The 16,300-nt window shown below is 37.5% G+C and overlaps 2 protein-coding genes across 4 annotated transcripts in view; both read right to left on the bottom strand.

Moving 5' to 3' along the window:
* Window positions 1–10,653, bottom strand: part of Mgam2 (maltase-glucoamylase 2 (putative)) — a 109,052-nt gene extending 98,399 nt beyond the window's left edge. The window contains exons 1-2 of one of the 2 annotated variants that reach the window (XM_087205930.1): window positions 4,753–10,653; window positions 566–677 (exon numbers count right to left, since the gene is read on the bottom strand). In XM_087205930.1, the coding sequence (XP_087062056.1) occupies window positions 566–677 (112 nt within the window). In that variant the 5' untranslated portion in view covers window positions 4,753–10,653. The remainder of the gene's footprint in view (window positions 1–565; window positions 678–4,752) is intronic. The other variant, XM_087205931.1, reaches the window with a different exon arrangement.
* Window positions 10,654–13,576: 2,923 nt separating this feature from the next.
* LOC101711183 (maltase-glucoamylase) overlaps window positions 13,577–16,300 on the bottom strand; it is a 211,954-nt gene continuing 209,230 nt past the window's right edge. For both annotated transcript variants that reach the window (XM_087205928.1, XM_087205929.1), the window contains 2 exons: window positions 15,995–16,165; window positions 13,577–14,459 (listed from right to left, as the gene is read on the bottom strand). In XM_087205928.1, coding sequence (XP_087062054.1) covers window positions 14,382–14,459; window positions 15,995–16,165 — 249 coding nt within the window. In that variant the 3' untranslated portion in view covers window positions 13,577–14,381. The remainder of the gene's footprint in view (window positions 14,460–15,994; window positions 16,166–16,300) is intronic.

Here is a 16,300-nt window from a genome sequence, read left to right as displayed (position 1 = left end):
CTTTATATTTTATTATTTAGAAGATAATGTGTATATAGAGGAGAAATAATTTGATGCTTTATATGTGTATGGAAGTGAAAGAGAAGTAGAGGGAAAGAACAAAGGAGGGAGGGAAGGAGAAAGAACAATTTCAAAAGCATCTGTGAAAAAAGCATAGCTATTTCCATAATAATATGAAATAGAAGCTAATTACAGTACATATCATCAGGTCAATATAGCCCTCAATTTTCCTGTGACCTAGTGTCCTTTTCCATGATGTAATGGAGCTGGGCATTGTTTCCTTAACTGTTCTTTCTCCTTGAGAATTCTACTTCATGAGTCTGCATGGAAGGGCAGGTGTCTAGTGAATCTAGTTTTGCATCTTGTTAAAATTGCACCTAGAAGACCCTAAGGTTTAGTTGAGAAAAAGAGCTTATCTTGAAAATTGACTCAAATTAATCTTGGATATGGATTTTGAACACAATAACACAGTGACAAGCTGAAGAATGAAAGAATAAAATAACCTCTTTGGTATCCAAAAAACAACCCCTTTTCCACCCTTCCAACTCAGAAGTCACAACATCACCTTTACCTGAAGGTTCCTCCAAAAGAAGAAACAGCAACAGGATGTCTGCAACTACAGCAATCAGGATGAAGATGATCAGAAGGACTTCTAAGACAGTGAACTTCTTGGCCATCTAGATGGACACAGACAATTGTATTAAAGCAAGCCACAGAGCCCCATCAGCCAAAAGAATAGAAAGGCATTGTGATCAAGATGTGAACTTGTAGCTGGGTTTCATGGCACATGCCTATAATCCCAGCACTTGGGAGGCTGAGGCAGGGGGATCGCTTTGAGTTTGAGGTCAGCTTGGACTACATAATGAGTTCAAGGCCAGCCTGAACTATATATCAAGACCTTGTCTCAAAAAAAAAAGATGTAAACTTGTTTACAATAGAACCTGATCATCAGTGTTCCTCTTTACATAGTCCAGAGAATATTTTCTACTCATCCACAATGTCATCATCTCCATTGTACATCCAGCACCTCTAGGGCTCTTAACTTTTGTTTGCAAAGATATTGAATATTGTCCAAGTAAAAGTAAATGAAAAATAAAGAATTAGAGGGGAAAAAGTGAAAAAACACAGTGAAAGTAGACGGGTTAAGATGACTTCAAACCCCTTTCTGATGTCACTTTGATCATTTGACCTCTGCAGTGGAAAAGAGGATATAACTTAGGGAGAAGGAAAATAGCAGAAACTAAATCCAAGTCTTCCAATTCCTATGGCATGAAACTGAGTTGTTAATTCTTTAGAAGTCACTGATCCTTTTAAGGATTTGGTAACAAAAACAAACCCGATCCTGACCTGCAATGCACCATGATGCTTATATGTAGGCTCATAGCCCACAGATTCATATAAACTCAATGGTTCACAGTAACACTGATGATCATGCACGGACCTAAATGCTGGTATTCTGCTCTATTGAAGAATGTACAGACATGGACTCAAATGCCTCAAATTCTCATCCTGATTTTCTTAATAACAGAAGAGCTGTTTACCTTTATGGTCCTATGTTTCTTCATCTATAAAAACGAGATCAGATTGTGGATGCATTGCCTTGTATTTTGCTGTAATTATAATAAAGCTAATACTTTGCACCTGACAGCTCGATGACAGCCCTCAACTTCAGTGGCTTTCATCATCACCCCACTTCCATCATCCACACTCTATAGCTCTACTCTGGAATTTATCATGCTCCAGAATTGTTCCACTTTCGAAATCCTAGACCCTACTTCTCATTTACTTCTCATAAACTGATGTCCTTTTTGCTCTCCAATTGCCTTATTTCAGTCTTCCTTTTTCTTTGAGCACATTGAGATTTCTGTTCTTTTCCCATTTCCTTTTGGTTTCTTAGCCCTTCCTGACTTTTATCGCTACTTAAACCTCAGTATCTATTGCTTAACTTTGTCCCCTTATCCTATGACTGAATCTATATAATGAAACAATCAAGCCAAACATCTGTCTCTGTGTTGATGCACTAGCTTGCGACAGGTACCACTTGGGCTCATAATTTCCTCCAAAAAATATGGCCCTGCAAACTGACTGATGATCTTACTAGCTCTTCTTACTGTTCCTGGAAACAAATTAAAAAATCAAGCCTTTCTAAGCCTAACTTCTGTCATCTAATGTCCTATTCTTGCCCAATATAATCTCTAATGTCAAAGAAAAACTAAATGTTTTGCAGAAACTATCTCCGTGCTTCTTGACCCAAGCATTTCTATATATATTATGCACACCTAGGCAAATTCTTATTTTTTACTCTATGTTCTCAAAGCAGGAGTTTTTCCTCTTTTCTCCAAGCATAATCCTTAAATTTGTTCTCTAGCTTTCATATTTACTGAATTTCTCAAAAAACGTGTTTCACCAATTATACTTCCTTTTACTTGCATTATAATCCTCTCTCTCCAAACTGGCTTTTCTCCCTGTTAAATGTATTCTAAGTCACCCTAAATTATTGATGACTCTTCTCTAGGTGCCATTTTAACATTCTTTTTCGTTTCACAGATAATTTTGCAAAAAGTTAATGACACATTGCTTATTATCTTCCTCACGTATTACTGGCATTGCTTGCATTTTCTGCAATCTACTGGAACTGCTCTTGCCAAGGTCATCAGTGACATAGTCGTTAAATACAACAGGTATTGTCTTAATCTTGTAGACTTTATCAACCACTCCCTCTTCCTTGAAACTCTCTGCCCACTGAAAAGCCTTGATATCAATATTGTTCAGTCTCAGTTTTCCACCTACAGTTTCGGCACTTTTCCAACTTATATTTTGCATCTCCTATTTCATTACATATTAATATTCCTCATGTTTTCACAGAAGTCCTCTTTTAAAACTTTCCACTCTCCTTTAACAATCCCATTTACTCACATTACGTTATACCATATGTGTCAACAATCTAACCTGTATTTCCAGCCCAGAGATTTAGATTCATATATTCAATAGCCTGTTCAATGTCTCACTTGAGTGTCCAAAAAACTTAGCAAAAATGAATGTTTGAACATAAAGCAATCCCTCCCAACACTCCAGTCATAATTTATGCCAACTCTGCCAAATAAACTGCCCCTCAAATAATTAATAGATTGAGGAAAAGAACCACAATTTATTCTTTAAAATACCTGGGAATCATTTTGACTCTTCTCTGTTGGTTCTCACAGTCAGTTCAGCCAGACTGTAATCCCCATATCTTTGGGTCATTTCCCCAATGATACAGCACAAACAGGGTCCTTGGTATTTCTTATAGTCAAGCCTTAATGCTACTTTAGATAAGCTATAAACTTTTTAATCTTGTGAGCAAAGTATTCATGATACTCTTATGCTCTGCCTGTCTCCTATATTTTCACCACACTAAACCACTATTTATGCAACAATAATTTATAAATCAATGTGCCCAATTTTCTGACTTTTGTGTTTTGCTTCCCCTCTTACTTCCCATTCCTTGCACCCCTCTTCTTCTATAGCTCAGTGCCATGACTATTTCTACAATTTCATCTAAGTGTATAGTTAATTGAGGCAGCCTTTAGTCTAGTGCGTAATTATCCAAGGAAAGAAGCACTTCAATATTGAAATGAGAAAGAGGAGCAAGGATCAACAAATACTTTCCCAAGAGGAGCTTAAGAAAAACCTTCAGCTCTTGGGCAAACTAGTATTTGAACTTGAAATTGGGGTTTATAACCTAGCTATTCTTTCCTATTAACTAAAATCTATCAGGTGTCTTTCTTCCAGTCTAAATTATTCAAAATATTTACTCTATTCCTCATAAAATGTATATCATGCTATATTCTAATAAAGTCTCTACATCAAAGTTGATCATATGGGCACCATAATTCCTCTTTTATAAATGAATACTAGGGAATTTTGTCTGCCATTATTAGTTGTAGAGCTGAGGCAAACTCTGAGCTACCACTTCTTAAACTAGTATTTGAGTTTTCTCTCCACAACATCTGCCAGACTATGAGGATTAAAGGTATAAAGTACAAATCTCCAAAGGTGGAATTTCAGGCAGTGAAAGAAATCTGAGCGACCCACCTTAATTACTCACGATTCTTCATTTAATTTCTTTTACCAGGGCACACAACTAAGAATCTCAGAAAATACACTGGCCATCCATTATCTTCCTTCTCCAAATACAGTTTCTTTCCAGAGGGAGATTTTTTTTCCAGTCTTTACAAACCAGAATCGGGCACCTCTTCTATAGCTCCCTAACCCTCCCAAGGAAGCAGGCTCAATACAGTAGGAATTATGGGAATTATGTGAACATTCAGGAATAAGCTGAGAAATTTTCCTGCCATAGGAGATATTGTCATCCAGACAGAGGGCAGGGGGTATTCCTCAATGTAGAAATTCTTTCCTACTTAAAAATTCTTCCTGCCCAAAGCTGGGACACATCACCTTCCTCTGAATCTAAGGGTATCTCAACTGTTTATTCTTACTATAGTTTCTGAAAAACAGAGAGGGAGAGGGCTCTCTCTCACACTAGATCTCCCCATCTGTCACACACACACACACACACACACACACACACACAATCTCTCCGTGCACGCTCTCATCCTCATTTTTCATCCTCTATAGAAAGGGAAGAAAATACCACGCCCAGAAGAAAATGTAGGCATCTAGGTCACTTAATAGAGCAGGAAACAAGAAAACTTACAAAAGAAAAAGATCCTATTTGCTCAAAACACCATCTGCATTAGCAAAAGTGCTCACCTCATAGTCTTTCTTTGCTGTGGTTGTCCCTGGGTGATTCAGGAGGAGCACTGAGCAGGGGTGACTGGACCTTTGGAGCCAGCTTCTACCACAATGAATTTACTGCCTCATAAATTTGACCACAGTTGGAGGAGGGGAGTGCATTTCCCAACATACCATAAAAGAGTCCTTGCTCTCCTGTGAGGAAAGAGACTGCTCCATTTGTTAGTAAAAGGGAAGGGTGGTTTTTCTCTGTTATCCCTCCTTTTTGTTCCTGCTCATATCTGATTACTTTGCTTGCTTGCCACCTATATTATGCTTCCTTGTCTGTCCATGTAACCTACAGGGCTCAAGAGACATTTTTCCCCATTTTTCCCATGGGTGCATTCCCTGTGCTCAACTGCATATATCAGATATTTTAAAATATGAGGTTATTTGTTAAATAAATAAGGGAAAGAATGAGTGGCTCTTGGTTCACTATATTGCTCCTTTCTCCACTTTTGTCCACCAAAGTTCTCTTAGTTTAACTCAGCTTTTCATTTATTCAAATATGCCTTTGCCCCGATTATTCTAAGTGACCAGAGCATCATGAAAATGGAAACTATGTAGTCATACAGTGAGAAGATACCAAGAGTGGATATTTTCCATGCCTTTTGCCTGCTCCACATCTTTGAAAACTCTTTCAATGATTAAGGAATTTCTCACCATAAGAATTCTGTCTTCCCAAAGAAGAGCCTAGAAAGTCTTCTTTCACAGCCTCTCTTTCCAACAACGTACAGGAGGAGGTCTGAGTGCAGTGGATCGGATGTGTCTGCGACTGGCTGAGATCCAGAAGAAAGTGCAGAGAAAGGGGTGCCAAGTAGGGTCCTGGATCATGGGGGAGAGGTCCTGTGTCAAGGGCAACAGGTGTCAGGAAGCAGGGGCATCCTATCTCAGTATTGGCCATGAATCCTGCCAGACTTGTGCTAAGGGCAGCAGCAGTCCAAGCTCTAGCAGGGTCATCTGGGTCTACTCCCTCACCTCATAGCCTACAAACCTGATTCTTTACCTCTTGTGGCATTTCAGAGGGTCACTAATACCTTTAAAATTTTTCTTGTTAGATAAAGTGGGTTACGATTGACCTAGATATAATTAACATACTATAAAATTAACCCTTTTACAATGCACTGGTTTTCAGTAAGTATATTCATAAAGTTATGTGACCAATATTACAATCCAATCTCAAAACATTTTTATTACCCCCAAAGGAAGTTATATATTCATTAGTGTTAATTTCCATTCTTTTCTTTTCTTGTCCCTACAAAAATTTATCAATTTTGTTCTCTAGGGATTTGGTTATTCTGGATATATGTCAAAAAAATAAAATTATACAATACGTAGCCATTTGTTCCTGGCTTCTTCCACTGGATAGAATGTTTGCAAAGTGTCTACATAGTAGTATTCATGTATAGGTATGTGCCACATTTGTTTCCCTATTCATCAGTTGACAAACATCTGGGTTGTCTCCACTGTTTGTTTCCTATGAACAATGCTGCTATGATTACACATCTTTGGCTGTGTTATGTAGTCTCAGTTCTTTGGGTCTATACATAGGAAGGGAATCATTGGATTGTAGGGTTACTCTATGTTTAACTTTTTGAGAAGCTGTAAAGCTGTTTTCCAAAATAGTGATACCCTTTTTCATTCCCAATGTGCCCAATAATATTTGAGGGGTTAGTGGGTTCTTTGGATGGCATCTATGAACCAGAAGTGATAATACCAACAGCAGTCCTCAATATATAGGAAAATTATGCAGACATGCACACAGAGTGAGTCTAGGTTTCTGTATTTATAAACTAGAATGACATATTCACCATATCTTTTGACCCAGTACAAGGTAGCCTTTATTAGAGAAATTTACTTAGATCTCCTTTCAAATTGGGACCGTATGTTGGCAAAAGATCAAAAAAGGAGACTTATGAGATTTATCGTTACAGAAGAACCTTTTATACTTTTCATAGAGTTTACTCCTAACTCCCCACATTCTGTGCTCATGTCTGACATAATGTAATAATGATGACAGTCACTCCCAACTAGTCATTCATTTCCTAAAATGCAGAAAAATAGCTAACTTCAGTATTCCACTTTGCTAACTACTAATATAGGTTGACCAGTGGAAAAGTAACAGAGACATTTTTAAAGGAAGAGATAAGCATGTGACCAGTATCTTCCAGTTAGCAGAAGGGACGGTGAAGTGACCTAGTGGCACATCTCTGTTATCAAAGCACACAAGCAGATGGTTGGAAACATTAGGTCAGAAATCACAATATGTGTGAGCCTTAGCTTTCAGAGCATCATCCTCCAAGCCAGATGTGAAAGTCTCACTGCTTCAGATGTAATTAAAGAACAAGGAAATATTGATGAAACTCTGATGATATCTGCCAAGGCCAACACAAACTTCCACAAACTTCTCTTTGTGGAAAATGTGACAATGTTATAACTTTAATAAGAAAAGGAATAAAATTCTTCCTATTTAAGCTAAAATGTTTGAGATTATTTTTTTATTTTGACAAACTTATAAGGCAATAAAGTGAAATTATGTGATCTAGAGAAGAAAGTATATGTCAGAAAGTAAGACCCAAGCTTTCCCTAGATATCTGGCCAGGATTGAAATGAGGCCCCTGTTGTGGAGACAGCTTTGTGATCACCACTAACAACAATGGCTCCTTGTGGAGTAGTTATCAAAGCCTGATCTAGCCAGCACCCAGAAGGAAGCTCCCCCACCACCATCCCAGGCTGTTAGGGCAGTGAAGCTCAGCGGGTCCCTGCATCTGGAAGGAAGCTTCCCCACTACCATCCCGGGCTCCTAGGGCAGTGAAGCTCAGCCGGTCCCAGCACCCGGAAAGAAGCTCCCTGCCTCCATCCCAGGCTACTAGGGCAGAGAAGCTGAGCTAGTCCCAGCACCCAGAAGGAAGATTCCCGCCTCCACCCCAAGCTCCTAGGGCAGAGAAGCTGAGCCAGTCCCAGCACCCAGAAGGAAGCTCCCCCGCTGCCATCCCAGGCTCCTAGGGCAGTGAAGCTCAGCCGGTTCCAGCACCTGGAAGGAAGCTTCCCCACCGCCATCCCAGGCTCCTAGAGCAGAGAAGCAGAGCTGGTCCCAGCACCTCGAAGGAAGATCCCCTGCTGCCATCCCAAGCTCCTAGGGCAGAGAAGGTGAGCCACGTGGGTGCCAGAAGCAGCCCCCCCCCAAACGTGGAAATGAGAAGACACATAAAGAAGCCTCAAAAACAGACTTCTGGATCACCTACAGCAACCCCAAAAGGAAACGAGATGGAACACTCTGATACTCAACCACCTGGACTCTCTGAACTGGCAACAAAAGAGGATCTGGGAAAAATGAAATCAGAAATAATTACTCAGATAACAGCAAAGATTTTGCTCATGGTGCAAGACATGATTAATAAATCTAGAGAGGACACAGATAAAAAAAATAGAGTCTCAGAAGAATATGATGGAATCCCAACATAGGAAACAAATGGAATCCATAAAACACATACAAACAGATTTCCAAGAGATTAAAAACTCCATTGAAAGTCTGCGAAGCAGAATGAACCAGTGTGAGGATAGAATTTCACATATAGAAGATAAGATTGCAATTAGTGAGGAGGAAAAGAAAAATTGCTTTAAAATTGTAAGGGATCATGAGAAATCAATCCAGCAGCTGCTAGACGATGCAAAGAAGAATAACATAAGACTGATTGGAGTCAATGAAGAAAGAGGAGAGAGTGCAGATGACATAAAAATCTCTTCACAGAAGTGATGGCAGAAAACTTCCCAAGGAGGGGAAAAGAACTTGACATACAGATAAATGAGGCACATAGGACTCCAGCTAGCCTTAATCAAAAAAAAAATCTACACATGGGCATATAATAGTTAGGATTCCAGAAATCCAACAGAAGAATAAAATTCTACAAGCATTGAGAGAAAAGAAACAAATCACATACAAAGGGAAGCCCATCAGAATCACAGCAGACTTCTCAATGCAAACCCTCAAGGCAAGAAGAGCTTGGAGTGATGTATTTCAAGCCCTAAAGGAAAACAGCCTCCAACCCAGATTGATGTACCCTGCAAAACTATCTTTCAAAATGGATGGAGAAATAAGATACTTTCATGATAAAGAGCACCTCAGGAACTTCATGAATACCAAACCTGTACTCCAAAAATTTTAGACACTACCCTAGGAAAAGACAATGAGGATCACAACCCCAGGAAACCCAGCAGAATGAATCCATTGGGCGTAACAAATTAAACTTAAAGGAGGAGAATCCAACAAAAAGAAAAAGTCATGACAAGGCTTTTGAAACTTTTAAGTTCATCTCCCTAATGAGTATATAATTCAATCTTATTATTGTACTTCTTAGTGTTTTTCTGATTCTAGAGTTGCACACCATTCCTTGTGCTATACTGGCTATTTATCATCTTCTTATGTCTACATTTTAATTGGATTGTCTATTAATGAGCTCTAAGAATTCTTTATATATTCTGCTCATAGGTTATATGAATTGTAAATATGGTCTGTTGAAGGACTACTTTTCATTTTAATGATGTCATTTAAAATTCTAAATTTTGATGGAATCTCATTTATCAAATTTTTTCTTTTATACATCATGTTTTTGTATCCTAGGTAGTTCTTGCCTACCCTGAATTCATAAATATTTTCCCTTATAATTTCTTCTTAAAGTTTTATACTTTTAGGCTTTCTCATTTAGGTTCATAGATCCCTTCAAGTTATTTTCATGTACGGAACAAAAGGGTTGAGGTTAATTTTTTATATACAGATACCAGGTGTTCTAGTGCCATTTGCTGAAGACACTATCTCTTCCTAGGCTCTTGAATCGAGTTTATATTCTATAAAATGCTAATGTTAAATAATCTTTCAAAACTCAGTGGACCATATATGTGTGGTTCTATTTCTAGATTCTCTGTTTTATTCAAATGAACTATATGTCTTTCCTTACACCAACACTGTCTTGATTACTGTAGCTTTAGAAGAAGTCTTAAAATTAGGTACTAAATGTCTTCCAACACTGTTTTTGGTTTTGTTTTTGGCTTTTCTGGGTCCTTTGTACTCCTACATAACTTTTAAATTTCAATATCCAGTTCTTCATTTATAGCAAGTATACACAGACCTGAATTTTTACATATACCTTGTGTTTTCTAATCCTGCTAAATTCAAGTACAAGTTCTAGGGGCTTCTAGAGATTTCTTAGTATTTTCTCTGTAGATGATCATTTCATCTACATATAAAGATTTTGCTTCTGGCATGCCAATCCTATCCTAGTTGTGTAATTTTATTACCAGATTATTTTGGTGGGGACTAGGTTTCAAAGTTTAATGGATAAAGAGTAAAAGTATCTGCCCTTGTTCCCTACCTTAAGGAGAAAGCATTGTATCTTCTCCATTCATAAAAGACATTCTCACTGGAAGTATGGAGTACATGTCTTTGATCTGTTGAGAAGGTTCTGTTCTACTTCTAGTCTCCTGATAGTTTTTACCATGAACAGCTGTAGAATTTGGTCCAATACTTTTTCTCCAACTAGTGACAGGATCATGTGGCTTTTTCCTTTCCTCTATTAAAATGATGACTTTTGGGGGTGGATCTTCCAATGCTGAACCAACACTGCCATCCCTATAACAAAACCACTTTCTACATCCTGCCAGATCTGACTTCTAATAGTTTGTTTTGTTAAACAAATTTCCATCTATGTTCATATTTTTTTCTTCTATTATCTTTATCCAACTTTAGGATTAGCACAATGTTGAGTTCCTAAAATGAGGGGAGAAATGTTCCTTCTTTTTTCTGCTTTAATTGTTTGATATAATTTATCAGTTAAAATGTTTATGAGCCTGCTGTTGTCATATAGGTAGGTTTTCAAGCTAGGAATATACTTTCTTTAATAGGTGTTATTCAAATTTTATATTTCCTCCAGAGTTAGTTTCATTAATTTGTCTTCCAAGTTACTTCTTAGAAGTTGTCAGATTTATTTCAAAAAAGATTTTTGTAATATGCTTTCTATATCCTTTTAAATTCTGTAAAATCTGTGGTAATGTCTCCTAGATCTTAATATTGTAATTTAAAAAATGTATAACTGATATTGTGTAACAGGAAGAAAAGGTCTAAAAGAGCAGGGGACTTGGGAGGGGTAGGGGAAGGGAAAAAAGGGAAAGGAATAAATATGAGAAGAGGAAAAAAATGGAAACAAGGTCTTTGCAAATAGGGAAGGGTGGAGGGGGTGAAGGGAGGGCAAGGGAAGGGGGAAAAAAATAAGAACCAAGAGACTCATGTAATGGTACAAGATCCCAATGATGAATGTAACTGTATTGTATACCTAAAATGTACCAACGAAGTTAATGGGGGAAAAAAAAAAAACCTGATCTCAAGACCAAGCTCTGGGGTCCCTGAAGCTTTTTCAGGGTGATTGTAAGGTAAAGCTATATTCATAAAAATAACAAGAAAATATTTCTTCACTTTCTCTTTTACTCTCTTTTTCTCATATGTCACAGTGGAGTTTTTCAGAGGCTACATGACATGTGATATCAGAAACGACTGAATGCAGAAGTAGATATGAGAATCCAACTTCCTTCTATGAAGTCAGACTTTAAAGAGATTTGCAACAGTGTAAAATAATGCTAATCTTCTAACATTTTTGTTTTGGAAAATATAATTTATTTTCTAATATGAGAACTATCAAATATAATTCTATAGACAAAATATATTGAGATCCTCAATTTTTAAGAGTATAAAGAAGTCCTGCTTTCAAAATTTCTAAGGACTGCCAATAAATATATATTTTAAATGTAATCCCAGAATAAAAATAAATCCATGAATGAAGCCAGGGTGAGGCGCTCAGAACCCTGTGAATCTGCCTTTTCCCCTTTTCCCCACACCTAGGGAACAAGAGAGTCCTAGGATTCTGCAAAGTTCCACAGCTTGGAAATCACAGCTTTAGCCTGACATCAGCATTTTGCAAATGAGAAAAACTGACCCTAAAAAAATCTTCTGACTTTACAGATTGCTTCTGTGTTTTTCTCCCCCAAATGAAATCAGCACAAAGTGCCCCATCCGTGGTCCAAAGCCTGTGATGGGAAAGGACAGGATGCAGTCTTGCACTGAGGCTGATCGCTCTTCTCTAGACAAAGAAACAGGAGAGTAACAAACCCAGCTCCTCCCTTGGGGAACTGACTGCTTAGTCGCCCAAAGTGTATTCTATTCTATACTTGAAAAATTTAAGAGTAGATTGTAAGTGTTGTAATCACACAAAAGTGATAAATATATAAGGTGCTGGATTTGGTGATTAGCTTTATTTAGTCATTCCACACTGAATAAATATATCCAAACATAATGTTATATGCCATAAGTATAAAAAATTATTTGAAAAGACAAAATGAATTCAAGAGAAAGGGGACAAACAGATGCTTAGGAGCTCTCTGGAGAGCTAGAGCTACTTGGGCTGGGCTGCTAGGCTCGGGGGTGGGAGCTGACATGTCTTGATCTGGAGGCTCTTAAGCTGGATGGCTCAGCTCTCCATGGTGTAATTTAGGGACTCTCTCAACAAACACAGGAAAAAAACATCTTTTATTCACTAATTTCTAACTGAAACTTAGCATTCCCTGAGATTATGAATGTAGATAACAAGAATACAAGTCTTAGCAGACCATATGTGCTTGTCCAAGAATCACAGATATTTTCATGTCACATTATGAGACTGTAATAGATATTTCAAAATATTATTTAGGCTGATAAGTACATTGATCTAGCATGATTGGTTCCTTTGCTAGAACATTTTATTTGATATTTTTAAAATATACCTCATATATTACTGTCAAATTTTTAATATTTGAATAAGTAAATTTTAATATAATAGGTGTCTGTTAGAATAATGTGAATTTTACGTGATGCACTTTAAAAATCTTGTTCTATGGAGGTGTCACCAGGCCATCAACTGATCCCCGACATTACAGAAGTCCTCAGCCACCACATTCCTCACTCAGGGTCTTGGCCCCTCAGGACTGTCTAGACAAGAAACTTCTTGAGCACTCTGGAGCAACCAGAGCTAACACCTATACACCCCCTGTTGGTAACATGCAAAATTTCTAAAATATGAAGCAAATAACACATTCATCTTTCTAGTCTTTCTGAATTGGCTAGAGATTGACAAGCTCCCCATCTTTTCAATAAAATGATTCCCAAGGTTGCTTTTCCATGTTCCTCTGGTTTCCTGGTTAGCTCAGACTCTCATGACTCTTATTTTGATAATCACAAAATAAGCCAACTTGACAATGCAAAAGCACAACACAGCAATTGCTTACAGCTGAGGGTGTAAGCATAATGGCCTCCTGCTGGGTAAGAAAAGACATAGAGTAGACATTCATTTCAAATACACTCATTTTTCAAATAACACTAAAAGTAAATATCCCTGTGTAAAACTATTATATAATTTCTTTATCCCAAATTTTAACCATCTAGTGTTTTAAACAATAGTGTCTCAACTTATTTTTTGCCAGTGTTAATATTCACCCAAATGCCATATAATAACTTTTATGTGCACAAACAGCAAAAATCAAAGTACAACAAAAATCTAAGTACATCCTTCTATAAACTTAAAACGTGTGAAAAACTAATCATCGAAAAGTAAGGGAAAAGAGGGCTAATCATAAGTCTGATAGTTTTGTTGGTGGATTAGAAAACAGGAGCTCTGATGCTGAAGAGAACAGAATGAACAACTTGCAAGGCTTTGCTGAACAAGAGGAAGGGACCCTTAATCCTGAAGTGAAATTACCCATGGACAAAAGATCACAACATTCAACATTTTTATAAATTCATTTATTTTCTTTTTTTCTGGAGTAAATTGCATGTGTTTGTGTGAAATGTGGTTATATACATTAGGCAGGGTAGAGTAATTAGATTTATATATTCCAAAGCACACCTCTGTGAAAATAAATTATTTTTTACATCCAAACTCCCCTTCAATTTTGCCTGCTTACATCTCATCCTGTTCTCTCATGCTAATGATTTCCTCAAGGCCCTCTTCTCTCTTTCAAGTGAGTTGACTTTTCCATCTTCCTCTCCATGAGGCTACTGTTCCTAATAATTTATGTCACTTTTGTCATCATCTTCTGCTACTTCAGATCTTCCTTGCTCACCTTTTCTACATTTGCCTTTTATTCTCTTTATATCCTGCTGTCAGCATGTTGTTTCCTCCTCCCTATAGGAAATGAGAAGATGTTCTTTCTGGATTTTTTCTTGAGGTGTCGGCTAGCTTCAAGACCGGGAGCTGTCATGGCAAGCCTTCTGTTGTGCCTTTAGCAAGTAAGTGGGGCCCATTACACAATTATACACACATAAACATGGACACATACACATACTTCAGCCTAGACTCAGTTCATCTCTAGTAAATGTCACCTGATGAACCATCTGTACTGTACTAATCACACAGAAACATTAAGTAACCCATAGATTTTTTTCTACACCACCCTACTGCCTGTCCCTTAGGGCAAATATTTAACCTTTAAGATTCACAGATAAAGCATACAACAAAATCAGTAAAATATTTTATCCATACTGGGAAAGATCTAATAATCGTTTATAGTTAGGATCTTGCCCTACAAATTTACAGAGAGCATCTCCATGTCAGTGAAACGAAATCATGCAGGCTAATGCTTCTGCTGGTCACATCGATGCTTAACACCTGTTGGGAAACAATGGAAGAGTATTGGGCATTTGCTATTTGAACTTTCCTGCACACAAACAAGTCAGGTGGCTCTCAAGTGCAATACACAGCCACTGAAGAGTAACAAATTGGAAAAGATGTCCTCTTTCCACTCTTCTCAAGTGCTGATTTTCCTTGGAGCTCTCCTATTATTTTCTCTTTTCCTATTCCTGCACAGCACCCTGGAAGATTTTAATATTCTTGCTTTTTTATAGGCAAACACTTCCCAGAAGTGTTTGTGCATGTGTTAGATCACAGATCAGTCTGTGAGTTGTCTCACAACAGAACTGGGCAAAGTGCTTTAATTAAGAACTCTCGGTGAAGTTGGAGACATACCCACAGTGTGAGCAAACAAACACAATTGCAAACCTAAGAGCAACTTTTGTTTTAGGTATAGAAATCAGATAGGATTGTGTTCAGAAAATAGTAAGCAGTAAACCCACAAGAAAGAATGGTCTCATTTACCATCAGGATGATTGGTGTCACCACCAACTAATGTGTTAATACCAAAATACAAGTTTTTCTCATATTTAACATTCACAAAATTAGAATGTGTCTTGTAACCAACAGCATTGGAACTACTGTGAGCAATACTAATGACATAATTGTCTTTGTCTATGAAGTGTGAACTTCATTGCTATTATTGGTGATATAAGTGGATGGACTACAAATCATTTAAGGATTATTTTAGGAGCTGGGAATGGTGGCACATGCCTGTAATTCCAGCACTCACAAGGCTGAGGCAGGAGAATCACCCTAAATTTGAGGCCAGCCTGGACCACACAGTGAGTTCAAGGCCAGCCTGAACCACATAGTAAACCCTGTCTCAAAAAAACAAAAAAAGAACAAGATTATTTTAGGAAAAATGTGTAGTAAAGAAAGCACTCAAATAAAAAGTTGTATAAAGCACTTTAGTGGCTTGGAAGAATATTGCACACAGACAATAGGAGACAAATTTTTATGAAATGTAGAAGCAACACCCTTGGTAGTAGTAATATTTAACCAATTTGTATCGCATACTTTTTCTTTTAAATAATAAAGCATTTGATTATAAAATAATAAAGATATAATACAAATTTAAATAATAAGATAAAATATTTATTACAAATTGGTTAAGATTATTTTTTTGAAACTGAGTTATAGGAAAATATTATCTCATGATTTTGTCATCCTTTATCACAGCAACCATTTCTAGCTGATGGTATCTTACATCATGATGAAAAGATGATAGTTCAAGCTGTTTAGAAGGGTGGCCTCTGAGATGAGAGAATAAATTCAAAGCTTCATATAGGTTTACAGACAAGACGACCAATGTGGAAAATAATAATGCAGACCTTCAACTACAAATGTTGATAAGTCACAAATTTTCCCCTCATCTCCATACTGTACACAGCTGACTGAAAGTGCAGAGTCCTGGAGGGTTTTGCAGGACAGGGCATCATGTGGAAAGGAAACAGGGATTGCACATGGCATATCAGGTGGGGATTAACCTAAGACTTTCACTAGTCACAAACCTGTGTTGTAGGGTTGTAGCTGACAGGGACTGTTATATCCACATTGCTCACAGAGATGGTCACACTGCTAATGGAGACGTTGCCCATTCCCCAGATTTCAATGTAGCCCAGTTTCAAAGGGTTTGAAGCTCTGATGTAATTGTTAAAAATTACATGGCTCTGCATTGTATTCTGTCAAATTGAAAATAAAACACAAAGAAAAAAATAACAAAATGAGTTCAATTTTTCCCAGCATCTTTTTAGGTACAAATGAATCCTGAAGTGAGTTATGTCTCTGGAGAATGAAACCATGATTTCAGCATCCTA

The sequence above is a fragment of the Heterocephalus glaber genome, unplaced genomic scaffold (assembly GCF_053883595.1).
Source record: "Heterocephalus glaber isolate CG9 unplaced genomic scaffold, H.glaber_assembly_v1.0 deba00000621, whole genome shotgun sequence".
NCBI lineage: Eukaryota > Metazoa > Chordata > Mammalia > Rodentia > Bathyergidae > Heterocephalus > Heterocephalus glaber.
Note: the sequence above shows the minus strand (reverse complement) of the source record. Positions and strands in the feature narration are given on the sequence as shown.